At 40.7% G+C, this 21,882-nt stretch overlaps 2 protein-coding genes across 3 annotated transcripts in view; one reads left to right on the forward strand and one right to left on the reverse strand.

Annotated features, from left to right (window-relative positions):
• Positions 1-17,937, reverse strand: part of SATB1 (SATB homeobox 1) — a 98,921-nt gene extending 80,984 nt beyond the window's left edge. The window contains exon 1 of one of the 2 annotated variants that reach the window (XM_037143973.2): positions 17,653-17,937. The gene's annotated coding sequence lies outside the window, so the exon portion shown is untranslated. Of the gene's footprint in view, positions 1-11,672; positions 11,770-17,652 lie in introns of those variants that run through there. The other variant, XM_037143975.2, reaches the window with a different exon arrangement.
• Positions 17,938-18,016: 79 nt separating this feature from the next.
• Positions 18,017-19,734, forward strand: LOC119048324 (homeobox protein cut-like 1). The gene is made up of 2 exons (XM_053669102.1): positions 18,017-18,452; positions 18,881-19,734. Exons 1-2 carry the CDS (start codon positions 18,178-18,180, stop codon positions 19,035-19,037), a joined length of 432 nt encoding a protein of 143 aa, XP_053525077.1. The 5' UTR covers positions 18,017-18,177; the 3' UTR covers positions 19,038-19,734.
• Positions 19,735-21,882: the final 2,148 nt, after the last annotated feature.

Here is a 21,882-nt window from a genome sequence, read left to right on the forward strand (position 1 = left end):
TAGCACACACGTATGATCCTCGTACTTAGATAGTCTATTAAATGTAATTTCCATAAAAATGAACATGACAGTCTCACTCAACATAGAGATGCAGTGTTTATCGCTTACGTTTGAGCGCTCAGTCCCTATAGGTAGTTAATCATTACACAAAAACAAAAATATAAGGATTATTTTTCAGAAAACACTAGTAGGGAAAAGAGAAAAATCAGTCAGATAAACATTTTGTCACACATAAAAAAGCAACAAGTTAGCACAAGTACTGAGATAAGAGGGAAATATGCAAATTGAGCTCTTTAAAGCTACCAATACACACTTAGAGACACTGTTTACATTGGAAATCTAAGAAAAGCAGAAGGTGAAGCAGAAGATAAAGTATAGGAAATAATGGCCTCCTGGGGAGGACAAGTTTAGGAGACACACAATGAAAATCTATCACTCTAATGGCACCCAAGTTTCACCCACAAACCAAAAGGTTAGTCAAAATAAAGGAAGGCAACCATGAATCTTGACACATATAAACCCAAGCCTGGAGCAAAAGGAGGAACATGTGATAATAAAACACAGCATCACAAACCAGGAAATAACCCAAATGAGATTACATTTTTAAAAGTTGACATGTAGGGAAATATGGAGAAGAATACCTTAATTCGAGTATATAATATAATAAGGACATATTTAAAAGAGATAGCAATCAATTATATCTATAATGACAATGATTTTTGCTACATGATAGGTTGTTAGGAATTTCTAAGATGTATATTTTAACAGTTGCCCTGAACTGGTAATGACATATTTTCCTGAAACCTGCCTGGTTTCAGTAGGGACAGTGCATTCTTGTGTCATGCTGCACAACTGTATAAAAATAGTGACATAAAAATATTAAGAAAAATTATAGACTGCAAAAAAAAGTATCCATACAAGTTCACCTGAAGTTGAATGTGTTTAAAACAGGAAAAACAAAGTTTGTGCAAAGAGGAGAGTTAAGAAAGAGACACTGAAAATATCAGTATTAAGACACATTAGAATAAATACTAAAATATGTTTATCCCATCATTTATACAATAAACAAGACAAAAAAGTTCTTGATTGCTTTAGCCTCCTAATGATCTGGCAAATGTCAAGGAAATGTGGGAACTAAAATAATAATCTTTAAATCTGAATAATATCTTCCATCCAGTAATTACAAACTAATTCTCTAACACAAAACATAAAAAGTAAGTAATAAGGATGAACATGGCCTTGGAAAATATGATAAACAGAATAAACAAGGATAAAGACATCTAATAATGACATTATTACAACAAATAATGATATAGTGCAATTATGACTATAAATCACACATACATACTAATATCCCCTCAAGCTCTTGCTTTATTATACAGCTATATAAGAAATAACATTAAGTGATACAGAGGTTGTGCCCTCCAACTCAAATAGTACAATGATAAACTTAATGGCTATAAATTATCCCTCAAAAACACTCATTGTAGCAACTGAGCATTGGTTGGTGTAAACCCAGGTTAAAAGAAAAAAGAAAAGAAAGGTAATTAGAAAAATGCCACCTTCCTGAGCATGTGTGAGATAAACTATCAAAGGGGAAAGACATTCTTCTACACAGGCAACTACTATTTGGCAATAAAGATTCAAGCAAGTATTGGAAAAAGTTAAAACAAAATAAACTTTATAAATCAATATATCAAAATAGTAAACCTCAGGAACATGAAATACTGCAAGTCAAATACATGAACTATTTAACATGTGGATACAGTTAAAACAAAGTGCATCAATTTTTTATCGCATGAGAAGGCATTCAGATTGGCTACAAAAAAAAGGGGTAGCAAAGATAAAATATTGTAACAGATACACAAGATTTTTTCAAGTTAATAATGAAAGGACTACTGCATGTTTCAGATGGCACCGTATTAAGATAAATATGCAGGCAGATATCCGAAAGCATTAAAACACATTCAGAGTTCTGAATAGCACATACATTTGTAATAAACAGAGAAAGCATTTAGAATTTGAACGCTTTTAAGATATGGTAACTCCGCCAGTGACTGTGTTAGCAAAGCAATGCTTACCACCATAGCACTTTCTAAGGACATTTTTTCCCCATCTTTTTAAATTCAAATACAGTTGGCTATCTCTCTGCACTTTTAAAGCAGCACAATTTACGTAGCATATTGCTCTTTCTGTCATGTCAACTCTTTGTTATTTTGGCTTTAGCTGCAGGTGGTGTTTTCCATATATGAGTTTCTGGGAATATGGTCTATCTTGGCCATATAAGGATGCCTATTTGAGCCATATGTTTTGCTGTCATGTGTCTCATTTTGTCTGTCTGGGATGTCAGGACTGATTTCCACATCATTTCTTGAATATACCAAATACAAATGTGTAAGAACAGAGAGGAAAAAGCTGGGGCTGGAGCCCAAACAACTTTGTCAAAACACATAGCAGAGAGGAAATGCAATATCCTGTAAACATTTGCACCCTTCTTCTCACATCTTATCTGTGACTGACATCATCACAACTGCATAGTTTAGGACAGAATCTACTTGCTCAAGTTCAGAAGTTTGCAGTATGTGCATGCATGCAGCTTAACCAGACAGCCCCCACATCTTCGGAGGTCATGGCAAGGCACACTTAGCTGCCCTACTCTGAGAGCCATGGGCCCTGCAGCCAGCTTGACCCAGCCTTGAACTTGGGGAAGGGGAAGGTGTCTCAGGCTTTTCTTGTTTTAGTGAATAAACGAAACTCTGATTAAACTTTTTGACTCATCTTACAAGTAAAGCCCTCATTTTACACTCTCATAGCCTCCTGCATTTCTCTTTTGTAAGTCATCACAGTCTTAATCAAATAACAAACTGGATCATTGTTGGTTTAATAAGTGTCTCCCACACTAGACTGAAAGCCCTATGTGGACAGACATGATGCATCTTGCTCACTGCCATATTATCAGGAATTCATATCCTGTCCTTGCAATGTTTACATTATGAATATTTATTCAAATAAATGAGAACAGAAAGTTCAGTGTCACTTGCAACCAACTCCCACTGCTAACTGCAATGACAATTCCTTTTAGAGAATTGTAGAAGTGCAAAGGAGGTATTGGAGGAGGGTGGCTATATCATTTAAATTTGAATTGAAATTAAATAAAATTTACAGCTGAGTTTCTCGGTCACGTTTCAAGTGCTTAATAGCCCCCTGTGGGTTTTGGGTAGTGTAGATTACAGAATACTTCCACTGCTGCAGAAAGTTCTATTGCATAGCACTTATGGAGTGAACTTTCTAAAGGATGACTAAGTAAATCCAGGGCCTGGCCAGGAGTCTTAAAGGTGGTGAATGGCTTTTAGACATTCTAATAATGCACAAATTGAAGTCATTTTCCATTTTAGAATTAGCCCAAAGATCTATAAAGTTGCATGCAAAGACGACTTTCTAGACATGTCTGTATTTGAAAGGGTTCTGTGGTACATCTGGAATAATATGCATTTACCCCAAACGCTACTTTCCGTAAGCATTTAAAAAGCTCATAGGTGATGTTAAAAACCTCAGAGTCATTCCCCATCCTCACTCCCACCCCCCACATTAAATAAGCATAGTTGCCATTAGAAATGGCTCTTTTGGAAGCTTTAATGTAGGTATCTACTCAAACTGGGAGGGCATCCAGATACCAAACAAATAATGGTATACTGCAGAAAATAATAGCAAAAAGCTTGAATATGTTTCAGGGGAGATAAAGGAGCAGTGATAATCAACTCTAAATACGGGGCTTTGAGTTTTTTCTTTTTGTTTTTTCCCCTAATAAATGCAGTTTCCATAATAGCTAGACTGATAGTGATCAAAAGTTGTTTCCTAATTACATTGGGGTGGATGTAAAAATACCCACTGGTAATTTGTGGTGTGGTTTTAATAGACTAAGGTCATTAGGAAAGCTGCGCAAGGAGAGGCCAATGTAGATGCTGCTTTGGGGAAAGACAGATAAGAGAAAAGAAGAACTTGGGTTGGCTTTTAGAACCTGACAGACTATCTGGGCCTTTTACCCAGAAATATTACAGTTTTATTTCAGCAAGAATTTATTAGGCAAAAAATTTTGAAAGCTACCTTTCCTTTCATAGATGTCTATATGAATCATAACCTTAACAAGACACAATGGTAATAATTACATCAAAATTTTGGTATCTCTATCTAGATTTAGATCCAAAAATTGGGGAGGGGGAGGGAGGGATTCCCATGATGTTAAGTCTTCTAGTGTAGAAACGACCACTCAAATACCCGCATTTTTGGTCTGCAGCATTCTTCCCCTGAATTGCTTCTGGAGTGCCCTTCCTCTCCCTTCTCACCTGGGGACTCCCCTCCTGCCATACCCTTAGTCTGCAGTTTGGAGTTCAAAAGCCTCCTCGAAGCGGTTCATGATATCCTCCATATGCTATCCTACCGCCATCCTTCAGTGTGACATCCCCTATTTACATGTCTGCCCCTCCAAACTGCAGCACCTTGAGGGTGTATTTATGTGTGTATTTCTGGTGTCTCTCACAGTGCCTGCCACCACAGTGAAAGGAACCCAAGAACTATTTTCTTGAGTGAGTGTTTCCAAGAAACCTTCGGAAGATTCTTGCAATCTTAGTAAAGCCAGCTGCCAGGGTCAGAAGTTAGCTCAGTGGCTCCCCAAATGTGCTTATATTGACATCGCCCAGGAGCTCCTTCAATAATCCAGACATCCATGCTGCACCCCACTGCCATGGCCAGGCATCCCCTTGTTTTGAGCTCCCAGATGATGGCAATGTTTGGCATCTACTGGGTTAAGGAGTATGGTAAAGACAAGAAATCAAATATACCTTTTAGGACATCTTCACGGGAAGTTTTTAACCCAATCCTGAGGTCACTTGGAAAAGTTAAGGCTGTGCTAGGAACCGGCACTCACCCAAAATTTAAGGAATGTATGTACAAGCAAGCCAAGTTCAAACAAACAAAAAAAAGGAGGGTGACAATCCATTAGATCGTTGATTTGACCATTCAAGGTATACTGTTTGAAGAACCATGATAAATTAGCATTTTGGCACTTGCTGGAGATTTACTAGGGTGCCAGCAATCCTGTACAGGTATATGATTTATCATCATAGACATAAGTGACTAACCACAAAATTACACAGGGAAGTAAAGTTCTAAAACCAGTCTATTATTTCCTGGAGCCAGAACATCCCAGTTTCCTCTATGTCTTTTGTCAACATAGTTGAGCATGATTTTCCTCCCAGAAAACTTCAACCTTGAGTGAGATTTTCCTTGAATGGTACAAATCTATGCAACTTATTTCCAGTCTGGAAATAAGCAGAACTGAAGTATTCACACTGTCCCTGCCAAAAAAAAAAAAAAACAATGACAAGTCATCGCAGTCCAATGATGTCAAACAGCAACCATTCCCAATCAACCTTTCTAGCCAAAACATAACCAAATCTTGGTGATGTGAATGGTACTGCTATTCTTCCCTGGCTTAATTGGAGGGAGGACTGGACTTGAATCCTGGTCCAGATCTCTGTGGAGGGACTATTAGCCAAAGGCAGTTTCAGGTACTGTACTGCCATGCCCATCACCACGAGGCACCGGACAGGAGTTGTCCATCAAAAAGGAATGCCACCACCAGGAATGACTATTATCACACCCGGATGGGGACTGAATCCCATCATAATGCTGGAAATTTGTTGAAGCAAGGGAGAAGTTAATTTGGAAATAACACACATTCTATTTGGGATGATGGAAAAGATTTGGGAGCCGATTGTGTTAACAGTTGCACAACCATGTAAATATAATTAAAGCCACTGAATTGTACACTTAAGAATGGTCAAGATGGTATTCTTTCTGTTATCTATCTTTACATCCTCCCCAAAACTCAGCAAACTGATCTTTCACCTATTCCTAAGTCTGGCAGATATATCTAATCATGCAATTATCATGCCAAGTAGAAAAACAATGAGCTACACATACTGAACAGCCCCATCCTCCCCAGCAACCTTCCCCTGCTTTGTCCTTACCCGCCAACAGCCACAGTCCGGTCTACGCTAGACAATTCATTCATATGATGAATACCTGACCCAAGGATAATTAACAAGGATTGGTAATTAGAGACCAAGATCCCACCCAAAGTAGGTAATTTGATGGTCCTATGGTCCAAAAAAAAATCATTGTTTTCAGATATTATTCTATAATATTATATTTTTGCAAAAGAAGACAAAGAAGCATAAACAAAAACAAACATGTCAGAATATGTTAAGTCCAAAAGTTCTCTTTGGGATGTTTTTCAAATGAGTAAAAATTAACTATACTCATGAAACAGCAGACCCTTCCAACTAAACAGTACTTAACAGTGTTGAACACTTAACAGTACAGCCACAGACATGTAACAATTATAAAGATGCAGTTAATTTATAAAATGTCTCTGTATAAAGACTTTAGATTCTGTTTTTAAAAATATATATAATTTTTCTTATAAAAAACCCAAAAGACCTTTAAAATTTAATTTTCAGTCACTTTTTACATATAATAGTTAGGATTAAAGTATTTATTTCTCCCTGCAATGATTTATATAATCTTTTTCTATAATATATTGTCCTGTATTATGTCTCCTATCATCTCTTCTTATTGACTTCACATCTATTTAATATTAAAGACTTCTATATGAATGATGAAGTTTTTAATGTATTGAAAGTTCAAGTATGTTATATATTATTGAAGTTCATACATATATATTTTTTCAGTGCATGATTAAAGAATATTAATATGTAAAATTACATATCATGTATTAAAGCAAAAATAAAATCCTAAAAATAGTTCCACAATATAGCTGTAACTAGACATATCCAGTTACTTATTTTGCAGGTGTCTCCTTATTTATTAGTGTGTTTATTAGGGGATTTAATTTATTAAATAACATGAACTATAAATATATATGCAAATTTCCAGCTGATATGAAGCAAAAAGTTGACAAATAATGCTACCGCATAACTTCAAAAATAGAACAAGTGAGCCTTGAGGCTATTTTTAATCATTTATGTTTATTTGTTCTGTAAAGACTATTTTCATGTGTATTTTTTAAACATATATAAATATACTTGGAGAAAAACAATCAGCACATTTATGACAAATTTTGATGGAGACCAGCTTGTAACTGTTTTAAGACTGCACTGCTTTAAAGATGGACAGTACCCATCATTGTGTATTACTTCTACAACTGAAAAAAAACCCCACTACATATTCACACTATCTTTAATTAAAATTAAACTTGTATCTCCATGAAGATAATGAGGTTGTCGAAAATAACTTTTTAGTTTTGCTTTGCACAAGGGGGTTTTGTCACTAAGAATCTACCACCCTGCAAGTGTAAAGGCGTCTTCGTGGCTGGCATATGCTGCAGGTTCCAATATAAACCATACCTTGGGGCATTCTCCACAGGTCTGGGAAACCCGACTGTTTAGCCAACATCCAGGTACGAGAAACGTAGATGTCATATGTATATAGCATAACATGATCCATGTTCACAGATACTATTTGCATGTCATGCAAGAGAATGTTACACAATTTAAAACTAGTCTATCACAATTTTCATTAGAAATTCTACAAAACCCAGAGTTAGTGTCGCACCTCGATTATTAATCAATTCCCACAAAAGTGGATAAATGACACAGAGGGAAAAGTAGTGGAGGAAAAAGCAGAGAACCTGGATTTAGGGCTTGCGCCTTCTCAACTAGCTAGCTGAATGAACCTTCATAAGGCAAGCAGGATCAGGTTCAGAATCTATAAAGGGATGGAAAAGAATATATGATCATCTTTAAGACCACATAAAAAATTCTTTGCCCTTGAATTTAATTTAAAGATTGTTTTGGAAAAAAAGAATCAAGTTCACTTTAAACAGAATATAAAGATATAAGGAAATTTCCCACATGCTGCATGAGATGTTTATCTATATATGAGACAGGTGTCAAACAAACAAATAGGAAAAAAAACCACTAAGGCAAAGAGAAACTTTAACTCACCAGATTCCATCTGTTACATTCGAATTCATGCATAATTGATTATCCATGACTGGTAAGTTCTTTTCTCACTAGCCGACCACAGTTTTTTTTAAACATTATGTATTAAATCACTACTAAAGTAGCCACATTTCAGAAAGAGCAAGGGCAGACTAAGAATATTTTAAATGAAAAATTACATGCTGGTTAATAATAATACAGCTGACCTATGTTTAAGGGGAGAGAAATTTTAATCATGTGCATATTAAATATTAATAACCTATTCTGTTATTGTTATAATAAGGTTAAGTAGGCTTCTCCAAGCTTAAGGAAAGAGAGAGAGGTAGGACTGCATAATGGTGCACAAAGATACACAGACGGGAGACAGACATGAGAAAAATGTGTCAACAATAAACAAGAGGAAATGAGAAAGAAGGCAAAGATGAAGGTGGAAACTAATCTCTACGTGTCATTATGACTGCCAGAGTACTGGCAAAGAAGCAGCATCCTTTTATTTCAATTTTAATCATTTCTGAATTTTAATACCCAGCTCCTTTTGTAATTCTCCTGGCATCCCCCATATGCCTCCATCCCAGCCAAAACACCAGTGTAAATTAAATGGCAGGCAACCACACCACTGATGTAGTCTCCCCAAAGAACCTACCAGGTGACCAAAAGCAAAAAAAAAAGGGGGGGATGTCTACCTTACATCCCTGAGGACATCCAGCCAATTAACTGGCTGAATGTTTTCTACCTTCTTTAATTTTGAAAAGGACAGTAGTTAGGTAATCTACAGATAGAGAATCATGGAAAAAAAAAAGCAAGCCAGTAGTAATACAATAATCAGTGACCATCAGGGCCTGGAAAAATGAGTTTGCTCTCACTGGCACTAAGGAGCATCACATGATTATTTAATTACAGCTCTAATTTTTGTCTTGCGGATGGCAACATATCAACAATTAATAGGGCAAATAGAGGAGACTGTTCTTAAAGAGACAGAATGTGTGTGGTTAACGTAACAGGTCACACAGCAGTGTACAGCTGAAGAACACTTTCCTTTCTGTAACTCAATGGGGCTGTCTTGCAGATAGCTGCATCTGTGTGTTTTTTAGATCACCCTCATAGGATGCTGAGAAATGTTCAGAATGTTTTAGATGCATCCAATACAACTCCATTGGAACACTAGTATTGATTTCAAGGAATGGAATGAAATCTTCACTAATATAAATGCTCTCAATCTTAAAACACTTAAAAATACAACATATATAGTTACAATGAAAAATATCTTTTTAGGCAGTAATCATGGCTGGTATATTTTTTTTCCAATGGGACCCTGAAAAAAATCATTATTGTAGGAAAGAATAGGCAGACGTCTTTATTCAGCTTTGGGCCACTGGCAAACAGTATTTTTGGTCCCAGAATATCAGAAACACCATTCCACAGTGGCCCAGTAACTGCAAGGACCTGGGGGAGCGCTCCGTATTGACTTGACTATGGTTTGCCACCACAACCAAACCCCAAAGGACCATGAACATGAACAGGGATATCTCACCTAACCCTCGAGGTCAGACAATGAGGACAAAACAGACCCCAGTGCTACCATCAAAAAATGACAGAGCACATAGTTAAAGAGGAAAAACATTCAATTATCCAGAAAGCCGGGGCACGTGCAGATGAAGTATTCAGATAACCTCAGTAAAAACAGAAAATCAGAGAGAAAAGTCTTTTATTGCCATTAAATTATTATTGTTGCACAAACAAAATTCACTGTTTTATTAACTTAGCAAATCTTTAATGAGTGCTCACTATGCAAGGCACAGAGTGCTAATAGTGAACTTTTTTATTACATCACAGACACAAAATTTCTTCCCTGTAGTTTAATATTTTATAGAAATATATATATATATATATATAAGCAGCACCTAAACAATCATAAAGTGGGAATACTAGTGAATTTTTAAGTGCTGTACTACATAATTACAAGGTATACATATCTAAGTTACCCAAGGGAATTCGAAGAGTTAACCAATTTGATAGACTTGTGTAGGTAAAACTAGGTCTAGCCTCAAACTCCCCTCCTTACTCACCCACTGTTCTGTCATGCCCAACACCAAAGCAAAAACTCAGGTTTGAAATTTGGAAAATGAAATAGTCTTATTAGAACTACCACTGTGATGAATTTCTCAAATGCATCTGAAGTATCAGGTCTGGGGAGCATTTTAAGAGACCACAACTTGGATAAAGGAAGAGCGACTAAAACGATTCCACAAAAAAGAAGTATTAAGAGGTGCCATCAACTCAATATGCTTTTTACTGGCTGAAGCTGGTCGAAGCCAAGAGAAAACCAGAAAATGGGGGTGTCTCCAAAAGCAACGTGGGGAGGCTAAAACTGCTGAGGGACAACGGTTTCTCATGCTCCTGGCAAAAAGCAATCAAGCCAATGCTAACTGCAGAGGAGGGAAAAATACAGTAAAAAAAATTTTTATATCCCAGTGAAAAGTTCTAAAATTAACTTGTTTTAGTAGAAAGCATTTTGATGATTCTAGACCAAAATGTGATTCCGTACATTCTAACAGAATATTTTTAAGAGTCTAGCAAGCAGCAGCTTGTCTGCAAGCATATACATCATTCTTTTTTTTACATGACTGTTAATATACAGTTAACATGTCTCAGAAAAGGCTGTAATTAACTGTCTACTGCTCTAATAACACTAATAAGCATACAGTATCATTAAAATACAATGGCTGCATACAAAGTAAGGCTGTCATTTTTTTTTTGCCTTTAAGATAATGTTCTAAATTGTCTTTCAGGTTTTTTTTTAAACCACCCAAAAGAGCCCACCTCTAAGATTTGTTTTATAAAGTATACCTATTAAAATATTGTTACATCCTCCTCTCGTCTGCAGAAACCTGCCTAATGTTAAACTGGATATCCAGGTATCATGTCAATTGGTAAACACACCATGGGAAATATTTGGATTAGTTTAGCACCTTGCTCACTGATTAAATACTTGGAGAAAGGTTAGCTTTATTCCAAATCACATAGCCATGTTGTTGTTAATCCCCAGTGACTTCGATTGTCTGGTTCACTGGGACAGGAAAACTCAATTGCATTCAATATCAAACAGCTAATTATGGGTAATACTATGTTCAAATTCAAGACTACCTCCATTTCAAAAGATATCTGTGTACACTGCATTCTATTTTATTTATAATAATTATTACAATAAAATATTTATAACACGAAATCTCTTTTGCCTTAAAGTCCTTATTAACATTATAAACATTAAAAGGCTAAATTCTCATTTATGTGCTCTTAACGGCATTACAGAAACCAATGAGTAAGACTAGAAAAGAACCTCTAGCAATCAAGTTCACTATACGCCTGGCTTCCTGGAAAACTGCATCTCAAGAATTCCCTTTTCTTTAAATATCCCAAGGAAAAATGGTCTGATACCTTCCCATGGGAGCTTCCTACCATATTCTGTCCCCCCAAAAGAATGCCCACTGAAGAATTTTTGTTGGGATATGGTCTCAAATCATCTCCAGCTGAGAAAAAGCAACATCCCAACACAGAGACCTCCCCCCCGGACACTAAATGCCGGTCTCTCCATGTGGCCGTAGCCCCGATTCTCCATATGGAATTGATAGGAACATTTCTGGCACTTACCCTCCAAATATCAGAAGCTGCTCTCTGAATCTAGCCCTACAGGAGAGCTCTCAAAAAGTAGTCTCGGATGAGGTGACAATGACGAAGTTCTCTCTGGCAATGCTAGCAAGGCAGAAGCATCCCCAAATGAGATGGTTACTAGTTGCCCGTGAAGCAGCTGGACCATTACTGCAGTTCTGAGGGTGCGTCACAAATCAGGTCATAGCTCTGGGTAGAGTCCACCCACTTCACCCTGTACAACGCCCTCCACTTCCTGCACACCTGGGGGGGAGGGGTGCTGAGGAGGGAGGCCAGTGCAGGTCCGCAGACATTCTTGTAAAGGCACAACCAGGTGCAGCCTGACATCCGCTTCTTCTGCAAGCATTCAGTTTCATTTGGGAGACCTACACCCTGAGGTGCTCAAAGTTGCGCAACAATAAGCGGGTTAGGTTATAAAGTAAGTGATGAGCATGTAAAATATTGCACAGTTAAATGTTTTATCCAGCAAGACCCTTCCTCCACTGGAAACTGAACCAACTCTTAATTTTTGATTACAAGACAATTCACTACCAAATGTCAAATAACTGGACTGAGTAAGTTTCAGGAGAATCTAGGGACATAAATGCCGGGGTACCAGTTAACTACTTTTCACCCCTCATTACTAAACTAGATCGCCACATAAAATGAGTTACACATCCTTGCAAGTCCATTGAAAGAGGTGATAGAATTTCTATTACACCAACCCTCAGACGGCAACAACAGTGGAAGTGATACAGAATAACTTGAAAGAATAAAAATAGGCCAATATGCTGGAGAACTGCTACGCTACTAAATCTCACCCTGAATATATATACACACAATCTGTATCTATTTACTCTGAAATGAAATATCTGATCTTAAAAAAGACTTTAAAGAAATAAACAGCAAAAGGTACCATTGGCGTAAGTTCAAAAGTACTCAATAATGTGTGTTAATGTGTTGATCACACTCTATGAAGACATCAAGTTTAAATAGACTTACCATTGAGAATAGCACTTAGGAACGATATATAAATTACCATAGTAGAAATTCTTTCTTTGGCATAGTGAAGCAGAAGAGGCTTGTGTAACAAATTTGATTTATATGCTGGATTAAGACCACATTCTGCTCTGCTGTCAATGGAAGATGTGATTAGAGATTGACAACTGTGTGTGGAAGATGAGCGTAAGAGCTACTTCTAGAATGTCAGTGAAAATAAGCATTTTCTCAAGTTAACCATAAGTGTCATAATTCAACTTCAACAGTGTCTGGATGTTTCCAGGAATTTTGAAGAGAAAGGGCTTTTAATTTAAATTAAAAAAAAACAACAAATATACTTAGTATGGTAAGAAAGATGAAACCACCCTTATCTTAAGGCTGATATACTAACAAGAAAGGAGGCAAGAATATTTTCAGAGGAAAGCCAACAGTATCACACAATCAATGAGCCCCATTTTATACTTAGATCTCCATTAAAAAACTGAACCATTCCATCCAAGACTTGGAAGGGAAGATACCTTGTCAAAGTTATTGTCTAAGTAATCAAAGAGTTTAAGTAACCTCTTTGGAACTCTGTAGAAAGTTAATTCAGAATACATACACTTGAATGTGTTTGAACGTATTTGTCCTGAGGTTGTTCTAAGATTATTATTTTAAGTGGCATGCAGATTCTTTGGGGGGGTTGATCTTGTAGTGGAGGTATGTAAAGTAACATTTCTTCCACCTGGTTGCCACAGGATGGACATGAAATTACTCTTCTTCAAGGTTTTGCCACTGGGAGAGGTAAGAAAAACTGCTCTCGACCCCTATTCCCCCCAACCAGGAAGAGACTGAGCCCTGGGTTATAGCACAGGTAGATATTAAAATGGAGACAGAGCCGTTATTTAGTGGTGACAGGAATATAAATACGTGCACTAACCTATAAACTGGTATTTACTTCAGGAAGGTAAGTAATATTTTTCCTTTGATTGCTGAGTTGTCAGTTTAATGCAGCGTAAATAAACAGTAGGTGCCTGCTAGCTCGAAGTAGGAAGTGCTCATTCCACACAAGGAACAGATTACTGAAGCCTGGTGCTCATCACGCTAGAACATAACTTTCATTTTACCAGAAAATACACCCTACCGTGGATGATTCTTCGTGGCTGATCTATTAATTAACTTAACTCTGTTCTGTCAAAACGTAAACCGATTTGTTAAAATCATCCCAGAGTTTGGGAGTTTGAAAAGCAAATCAATTTGAAAAGCAAGAGTAGTGACTGTTCTGTAATCTGATCACAAATGCTAAAACTGAATACTTAACAGAATAAGCAATAACTGTACAAAAAAACAAAAAAAGGAAGAGAACAAATTTAAATATAGAATTAAATCATCTGAGGTACAGAATTAACTCAAAATCTTCCTTCTTTGCTAATAAAAAGCAACTGGCACCTTCACTTCTCTGCAACCTCCTGCTACTTAGGTCCATTCAGCATGTATGCTTGTTCTGCCCTCTGAAATATCTAAAGGTAAGCCATTCATAAAAATCCAATCACACTCCTTAATTCTAACAGAAACATTACTGAGCTCTCCTGAAAAGAGTGGCAAGTTTGGAGATCAAATAGCAATACCCTTTCTAATAGTGTTCATATAATATGTGGTTTTCTTCCCATTTTCTATATACCACAAAGCTATGACAGTATATAGTAACTAATTTTCTCATCATATACAAGTACTGAGCAAATTATTTCATGGCATCATTTAAAATGGGAACTGGACTGAAAAAGTATACAAGTCAATTTGGAGAGGTCTCTCTAGTTAAAACATGAACACATTTTGATAATTAAGCAATGAATTATAAAGGAAAAAGAGAGGTTTAAAAGTATTGTGGCATTTGACTACAACATTTCTAGCATGGTCTGAAAATTGATTGAGTGACATGTATTTATTTTATATACTTCATCAATCTCACCTACTAATGTAAGAGTCAACCAGGATCACACATCTTGAAAGAAATGATGGGTGTGTGTAAAAGGCGTATCTATGTATGGGCCTTTTGGAAATTTACAGCGCAGATGAAAAACCACTGGAGTGCTTTATAGAGTCCCTACTGTATATCCATGTGGTGTTTAGCTTAATAGTGTTTGTAACCACAAGATTTTTACAATAATGAGGAGCAGGTGCCTGTTGCCTGACCTTTTAGGCCTAATTTACAATCCACAACCTGTCACATGGAAAAATAATTCAAAATCTCCTCCAGATAGTTCAGTCTTTGCTAATGTCATGTAGTTCTTCTTAACCATCACTCAGCATATCATATCTTATTCAGTCGCAGGTTCATATAGCTGGCAACAGACTTCTTTGCAGAAATACGCCATTATTCATTTTGCTGTTGTTTTTCTTTAAGATGCTGGGGGACTAAAGAACTACTTTTGTAGAGTATCAACCATGAATATATTAATTTAAACAACAGCTGAACAAAAAGCATTCCTTTTGAATACTTTTACATACAAAGAACTATTATTTATTACATATTTCAGCTTGTGGGAAAAGGAGGAATGCATTGATTCTGGAAATAACTATTCAGACTTTGGGAAGTTCTTTAGGTTTTCTTTATCTCTTTTTTGCCCCTTCTCCTTCTTCCCTCTGACCCCCCCCACACATACATGTCAAAGCACTAGTACTTTAGGAGGGAAATTTATCCATTATTTGTATTCATTATTCATAAAGGAATACAAAATTGAGCAGTAATTTTTATTTCTCTTGTACAGTCACCTTACATGTAGCCATACTCAAATTTTCCAGTGCCTTGTATTTTATAGCTACTGTTTACACATTATGTATTACATATGACTGAACAACTCTACACTTAAAATATTGTTTCCATTAGAAAAAAATATTAAGTAATAAGTGTCAAATGGAGATGAAGAGTAAAGATGCTTGGTGTGTTTATAAAATGCACAGTCATTTAAAACGTGCACAAATACTATACATACTCTACTACTGTTACATAGTATGCACGCTGTTTAAGGTATATTTAATAATGTGCCTAACCATGTTAATTAAAGTATTTATGTCTGGTGATTGTGTTAAACACTCCTAGAGGTAGTCAAAGATACAGCCAGTCACTTCTGCAAACTAAAGTTGAAATTATGCACTTATTATAACCTCTTCTAACAATGTGAGAAAAACAGAGTAAATATATTAAATTTGTTTCACAACAGATGCTTAGGTTGTTAATATTTAAGATGCCTATTCATGCTATTCCTGTCTGCACATTTGTCAAAAATGTAAGCTTGAATGCTAATGTTTGCCAGCAGACTGGGGCAGCCAGTATATGAATGTACTACTGTTCTACTAAAATAATATGCAATAGAAATAAAAAACTGCTGCTAAATCATAGCACTAGTACCACATAGCAGATTAAAGGTTTGTTGAGAAAACACTTCAACCTTGGTTTTCTCCAGTTTTAAAGCCTGCGGATTTTTTTTCCCCAAACACATTTGACTATAGAATAAATCTTACATTCTTGACACCTCAGAAAAATCCACTTCAGTTAGGGCGTAAATTTCAATAAAGTTTCGGCGGGATGAGGGACTCCATCAGCAGCACAGACACTGCAGAGTTTAGGGACTGCTGTGGACAAACGCTGACACTGAGCAGCCGCGTTTTACTCACTCTTACCCCCTCCTCTGTCCTCTTGGTAAAGTCAGGTGGCATGGCCTCCAAGGATGCAAGCATGGAACCCAGTCTGGGCAGAAAGGTTCTGCCCTGAAAACTGGACGCCGTTCTGTTTTCCCTGTGTCTTTTACAACCACGCGGAGTCCAAATCTTAAAACATGTGCCTGGAAGTCCGGAATGCCGCTGAAAAAGTTCACCGAGGAGGGGCACAGAGGTCAAAGTTGCCAACTAGGACAGTTTGAGAGGCTATGCTGTGGTTGACACTTGTAAGTGAAATTTGCAACGCCCCAGTGGAGGTCCGGGCCAAAACCTCCAGCAAGAGCCCTAAGTCCCTCTCGGTCTTCGGCAATCATCTCGAGAGTCCTGCTCAGTGAATTTCCCTGGTACGTGCGTGTCACCGCTCGGACCTGCCACCTGCCTGCACTGTCCCTCCCCCGGCGCTTGCCCAAACCGATGCTCCGCCGCCCGAGAGCCTCGGCAAGGAGCGCTCGGAGAAGGCCGCCCGGCTCGGGTCGGGGCCGCAGGGAGGAGACCCCCAAGGCCACTCCCGTGACGTCTCCGTCCTTGCAAAGAGGGCAGCACCTCTCCCGGCCTCCACCCCATCTCCAAACTCAAATTCAATCCGGTAGCCCCTTCGGGACCCGTCTCACTACAGCCAGCAAGGGCTGGAAACGCGGTGTTTCGCGGCTTTCAAACTCCCGGCGCCCGAGTGGTTCCCGGGCTGGAGAAGTTGCCAAAACTTCTCAGGTCCCCGTCCGCAGCCGCTCCCAACCTGCCGCACGGGCGGGGGCGGAGGCGGGCGGAGAAGGACCGGGCGAGGATGCTGAGCTCGCTCGCGGTCCCGCGGGGGAACGTTTCCACTCCCCCGGCGACTCCGCGGGGCACCTTCCTGCCAGCCCGGCTCCGGGACGCACAGAGAGGCTCTCCCTTTGCCTGCACGCTCCCTCCGGTCTCTTCGCCTCCCCTTTTCTCTTCCAAAAGGGGTCACGCTGACGACCTGAAGGAGTTTGTTCAGTCAGGGTCTGCCGGGCAGGTGTGTTAGTGTGTCCACACCCTGAGAGGGAACGAATGGCATCTTCGAGTCCCCCATCCCGCGTGCTCTCCCTCACTCCACCGGCCCACCCCTCCGGATCCCGCTGCGCTCGCGCGGCAAGGGGGTCCGCAGACCCCTGCCCACGGGCACCCACGGGAGGGGAGCCGAGCAGCCCCAACGCGGGGCGCCGGGAGTGGGTGTTGGAGAGAAGTTTGGATCGATTCCGAAAAAAGGAGAGAGACGGAGATAAAACAGCAAGAGTGAGAGGGGGGAGAGCAAAGGAGCAGAACTCACTCAGGCATGGGCGCGGGGAGCGGCGGTGGCTGTCGGCTGCGGGCCGGAGCCCGGGAACGGCTCCCACGGCGGGCGCGGCGGCGTCGGACTTCCGAGGCGGCGGCTGGTGCCTCTCGTGCCGCCGCCGCCGGAGCTGCGGCTGCCGCGGAAGTTAATTGCAACTTGACTTCAAGTTGTCTTCTTTCCCCATCCGAAGTGGGCGTTTAAAGGGGAGAGAGAGGCGAGGAGCGAGCTAGCGAGCGCGCGGGGCCGAGGGAAGGAAGGGAAGGGGGGAGGGAGGAGATGTTAACGGGGGGGGGAGGGGGCGGGGGCGGGAGGGGGAAGGGGCCGGCGGGAGCTGCTCTCGGCCCCGCGGTCGCCGCGCCCGCAGTCAGGAGGCGCACCGGAGCGGCCGGGCGCCCCCCACGGGAGCCCGCAGCCGCCCGCGGCGCGCATCCAGCTGCGGCTCCTCCGGCCGGGCGCGCTGTGCCCCGGGGCTCCGCGGACCCTGCGTCGCCGCCCGCTTCGGAGCTTCTGCGGCGCGGGATGGCCGGCGGGGCGGCGAGGGCCCTGCCCGCCTCCCCTGCGCCCGCCCCGGCTTCTCCCCCTGGCGGTGGAGCCTCGGCGGCCGCCGGCACCACTAGGCGCGCTGGAGCCCGAGCCGAGCCGAGCCCGAGCCGCCGCCGCCGCCGCGCGCCGCGCGTAGGCTCCCTCCCAGCGCGCCGGCTGGGGTGTCGGGGGGCGGCGGGCTGGAGGGACGGGGGCGGGCGAGGGGCGCGTACCGGGATTGGCGCCGAAGACCGGACCCTCCGCCGCGAGGGGTAAGTGTGGGCGCCTTGGAGTGCGCTTGGGGGTGTGCGGCGCAGTTCTCGATGCCCGCCAACCCTACCCCCTCACCTCTCCGGGGCCCCCACCTCCCGCACCCCTCCTTTTGCCGCCTGCGGCTTCCTCTTGTTGTTCGTTGTTTGGCTCGGCTTTTTTTTTTTTTTTTTTTGAGAGGGGGAGCAAGGGGTGATTGCGGTGTGTGCCAGCGGAGGAGGAAGTCAGGTGAGAGGTCTCGCCGCTCCCCCTCCCAAACCCAGCCTGCGTGGGATGGATCGCTCCCCACTAGGGGCATGCGGGCCAGTTTTTTTCTTTCGTCAATGCTCGGTGGAGACGATCTTTCCTAGAGGGCCTCCTTCCCCTGTAGCCCGTTCTGTCCATCTATCTCCCTTCACCCCACCCTCGCCCCTCTCCGCACCCTGTACAGGAGCGTTGCACCCGAACTGAAGAGCACGTGGCGGAAGGAGGAGGAGTGGACCCCTGGCAGCCCCCCACGCCGGGCCCCTGTCCATTTGTTTACTGTTTGTCCTCTCGTCGGCCACTGTACTACTTTGCTACTCTCTGGAAAAAGACGCCTAAGCTGAGGTCCAATTTCTCCAAAAAGCTGGAAGCAAAGGGGGCCAGTGACTAGGGCCGAGGGAACGGTTCCCACCCACAGGGGGCTGAAACTCCAGAAACCTCTGCAAGATCAGGGGTGACTGGAAGTTCAGGACCCCAGCTGAGGCGAAACTGAAATTCAACTTTGCCCCCATCCTCTTGCCAGAATCCCCACCAACACCAGGGAAGCTAACAGGTCCTTTGTTTTTACGTTGTGTGGTCTTTGGGAAATTTGCTTTGAGTATGAGAACAAAAAATTACTACTGTTTACTCAAGGGATTGCAGAAAGAAAAAACAGTCATCACTTTTTCCCTTCGTGTGTGAGTGAGTGTGTGTGTGTGTGTGTGTAGTTGTTAGGTTCATGGCTTGAACTGCAAAACGTCAGTTGTAACAATAAGAATTGCAGGGCCGCCTAGGTGTATTTTTAGAAGCTGCACTTTCTTGAGTTCTTTTCACACAAGGCTTGCTCTCTCATTAAGTCCCCATAAATAATTGTATTTAGAGAGAAGGAAACTATGGAAGCAGGAGAGAGATTGCTAAGATCTCCATCCCGCCAGCCTGGGAGCACAGTTTGCAGTGAAGTTCCTGGAAAGTGGCTGTGGGCTGAGAATTGTTTTTCCTAAATGCTCTGTTAGGTCCTCTCTGTCAAATGTCTATGAATAAAGCACCCTGGGAAAATCCTGATATCCGTGCGGTCTTATTTTATTTTTTGCACAGTGGTTGACTCAACTTTCAAGCGCTGGTAACAAACACGTCAACGGTGCTGTATTTTGGTGTGGGTTTTCTAAATAAAGAAAAGACTAGTGCATGTATTTGCTCTGCTTTCTGATCCGCCTGTTTTTTTCTATCAATGGGCACTGAATTCACTGGAATGCATCCGTCCTTTTCAGTTGCCGTTTTAGAGAGACAATTCCAAAGACCTAAGAATATAAAAAGTTTTTTTTTTTAGAGAACTAACCCTCATTTTTTAAGACGCAGGTGCCCATCTCAACTCCCGGTTCTGTAAAACCAAGCAAGAAGGTATAAATGATTGCAATGTGCAAAACAAAATAAAACAAAAGTTTTCTTTCCTGGACCACTTTCTTCCCAGGACCCAGGAGACACCAAATCCTGCCTTAATTTACCAAAACGCTGGATTGCTTAACCAGTACCAGTATCTCCATCTGGGGGTGACATCAGGTTTGGAATGGAAAGAATAAATAAATTCTCAGTCTTTAATTACTGCTTATTAGCAATTTCTTGGAGCAGGCAGCTGATTCTCCGCTTCTAAAAGCCTGAAATGAACCTTAACAGAAACTGAAATACAAAAAAAAGGGATTTTTTTCTCCTTTTCACAATCTGACATACTCTTCTACTCCCCCAAGTTGTCCACTGAGCCCCCAGAATTTAAGGTGTGATATGCTCCCCTGCATTAAGCTGAAGGAACATTTTTGCCCCAACCTTTTGAATTTGTCCCCTCCCCCACCATAGGCTCTATTATGGAATTATGTAATGATGTGTAAGGTGTATTAAGTAACATATCTTGCTAAACTTGTGTAAATCTTACCCCCTGGCACATAGTAGGAGTATGTCAAATAGCTACTGAATTAAGCTGTTAATGAAATGTAGCTTAATTGGCGACAATTTCAAAACAGAGCTAAGACTTTTTTTTTTTCAGGAAAATAGAAATGCATTTTATCTGGAAGGTATTAGGGTAGTACATTTGTGTTCCTCGATTTTTTTTAAGAAGTCCAAATCTAACAAATAGTTGAAAAACAAGTAAATGTGAAACATATCAAGTAAAAATAGCTACTGTCAAAAGCTGATTATTTTCCTCGAAGAATAGTAGAGAGTAGAAGAATAGTAAAATATTGCCTATTAAATAGTATGAGAAAAGGAGAGATAAAACAGTATTGGTCTTCAAGGAACTTATTTGCTGGAAAATTGACATTCAATTATGAAAAGGCAACTCAATAGATCAACAAATGATTTGAATCAAAGGAATGCTTGAGAAAATAGATGTTTTTTTTCTATTTTAGACCAGAGGAAATAAACATCCATGAAGCTCTGGGTTGGAGGGTATTTTTCAAGTTAATTAATCAGAACTTCCGGGGCCATCAACACAAACATCTTGGGTGAAGGGGAACTCACCACCTACCTCCATAAAGATAGGGATTTTAGCTACAGAATACTTAACACACAGTGGAATTCAACGTATATTGGTGAATGAACCAATAAAATCCTAAGCAGTTTATTCCATATTTGTACCTTTATTACATTTTTTAAAGTTACACAGAATGGATCTTCCTAGAACTTTCAACCCTTAGTCTTTTTCTTCCATTTGCAGCAAAACAGAGAAAACCTGTTTTGCTAATCCAGATAGGCTGTGTTATGCCAGAGTAAAAACAATTCCAAGTTTTAGTGGCCCATATGGCAAAAGTTGTTTTCTTGGTCATACTATGAGTCCATTGCGCATCAGCAGGTCTCTTCCATGTCTCCTTATTCAGGGTCCCAGGCTGACGGAACAGTTGCCATCTTGAAAGTTTCATGGGGCTATGGCAAAAAGAAAGATCAATCTGAAGTGTCTCATGCTGGCATTTAAGTGTTATGGCCATAAGTGAATCATGTTATTTGGACTCACAACTGTTGACCAGGACTAGTTGCCTGGCTCCACGGAACCATCACAAGGAGGCCAGATAGTGTAGCCTAGCACAGAGTTAGGATACACAGCTCCGAGGTCTCCCATACTCATACTGACCCTTCTGCACCCAGTAGCCTGCAGTGAAATGATCGTTTCCTGCCGCTTTGTGGCCCAGATGTTCCATTCTTCCAGGTAAACATTGCCAGAGAGGC

The sequence above is a fragment of the Artibeus jamaicensis genome, unplaced genomic scaffold (genome assembly GCF_021234435.1).
Source record: "Artibeus jamaicensis isolate MK-2021 breed Jamaican fruit bat unplaced genomic scaffold, CSHL_Jam_final contig_519, whole genome shotgun sequence".
Lineage (NCBI taxonomy): Eukaryota > Metazoa > Chordata > Mammalia > Chiroptera > Phyllostomidae > Artibeus > Artibeus jamaicensis.

Coding starts and splice junctions, on each gene's coding strand:
- LOC119048324 (XM_053669102.1), top strand. CDS start 18,178: ATGGCCGGCGGGGCGGCGAGGGCCCTGCCCGCCTCCCCTGCGCCCGCC. Junction 18,453..18,880: donor CGGACCCTCCGCCGCGAGGG/GTAAGTGTGGGC, acceptor CACCCTGTACAG/GAGCGTTGCACCCGAACTGA.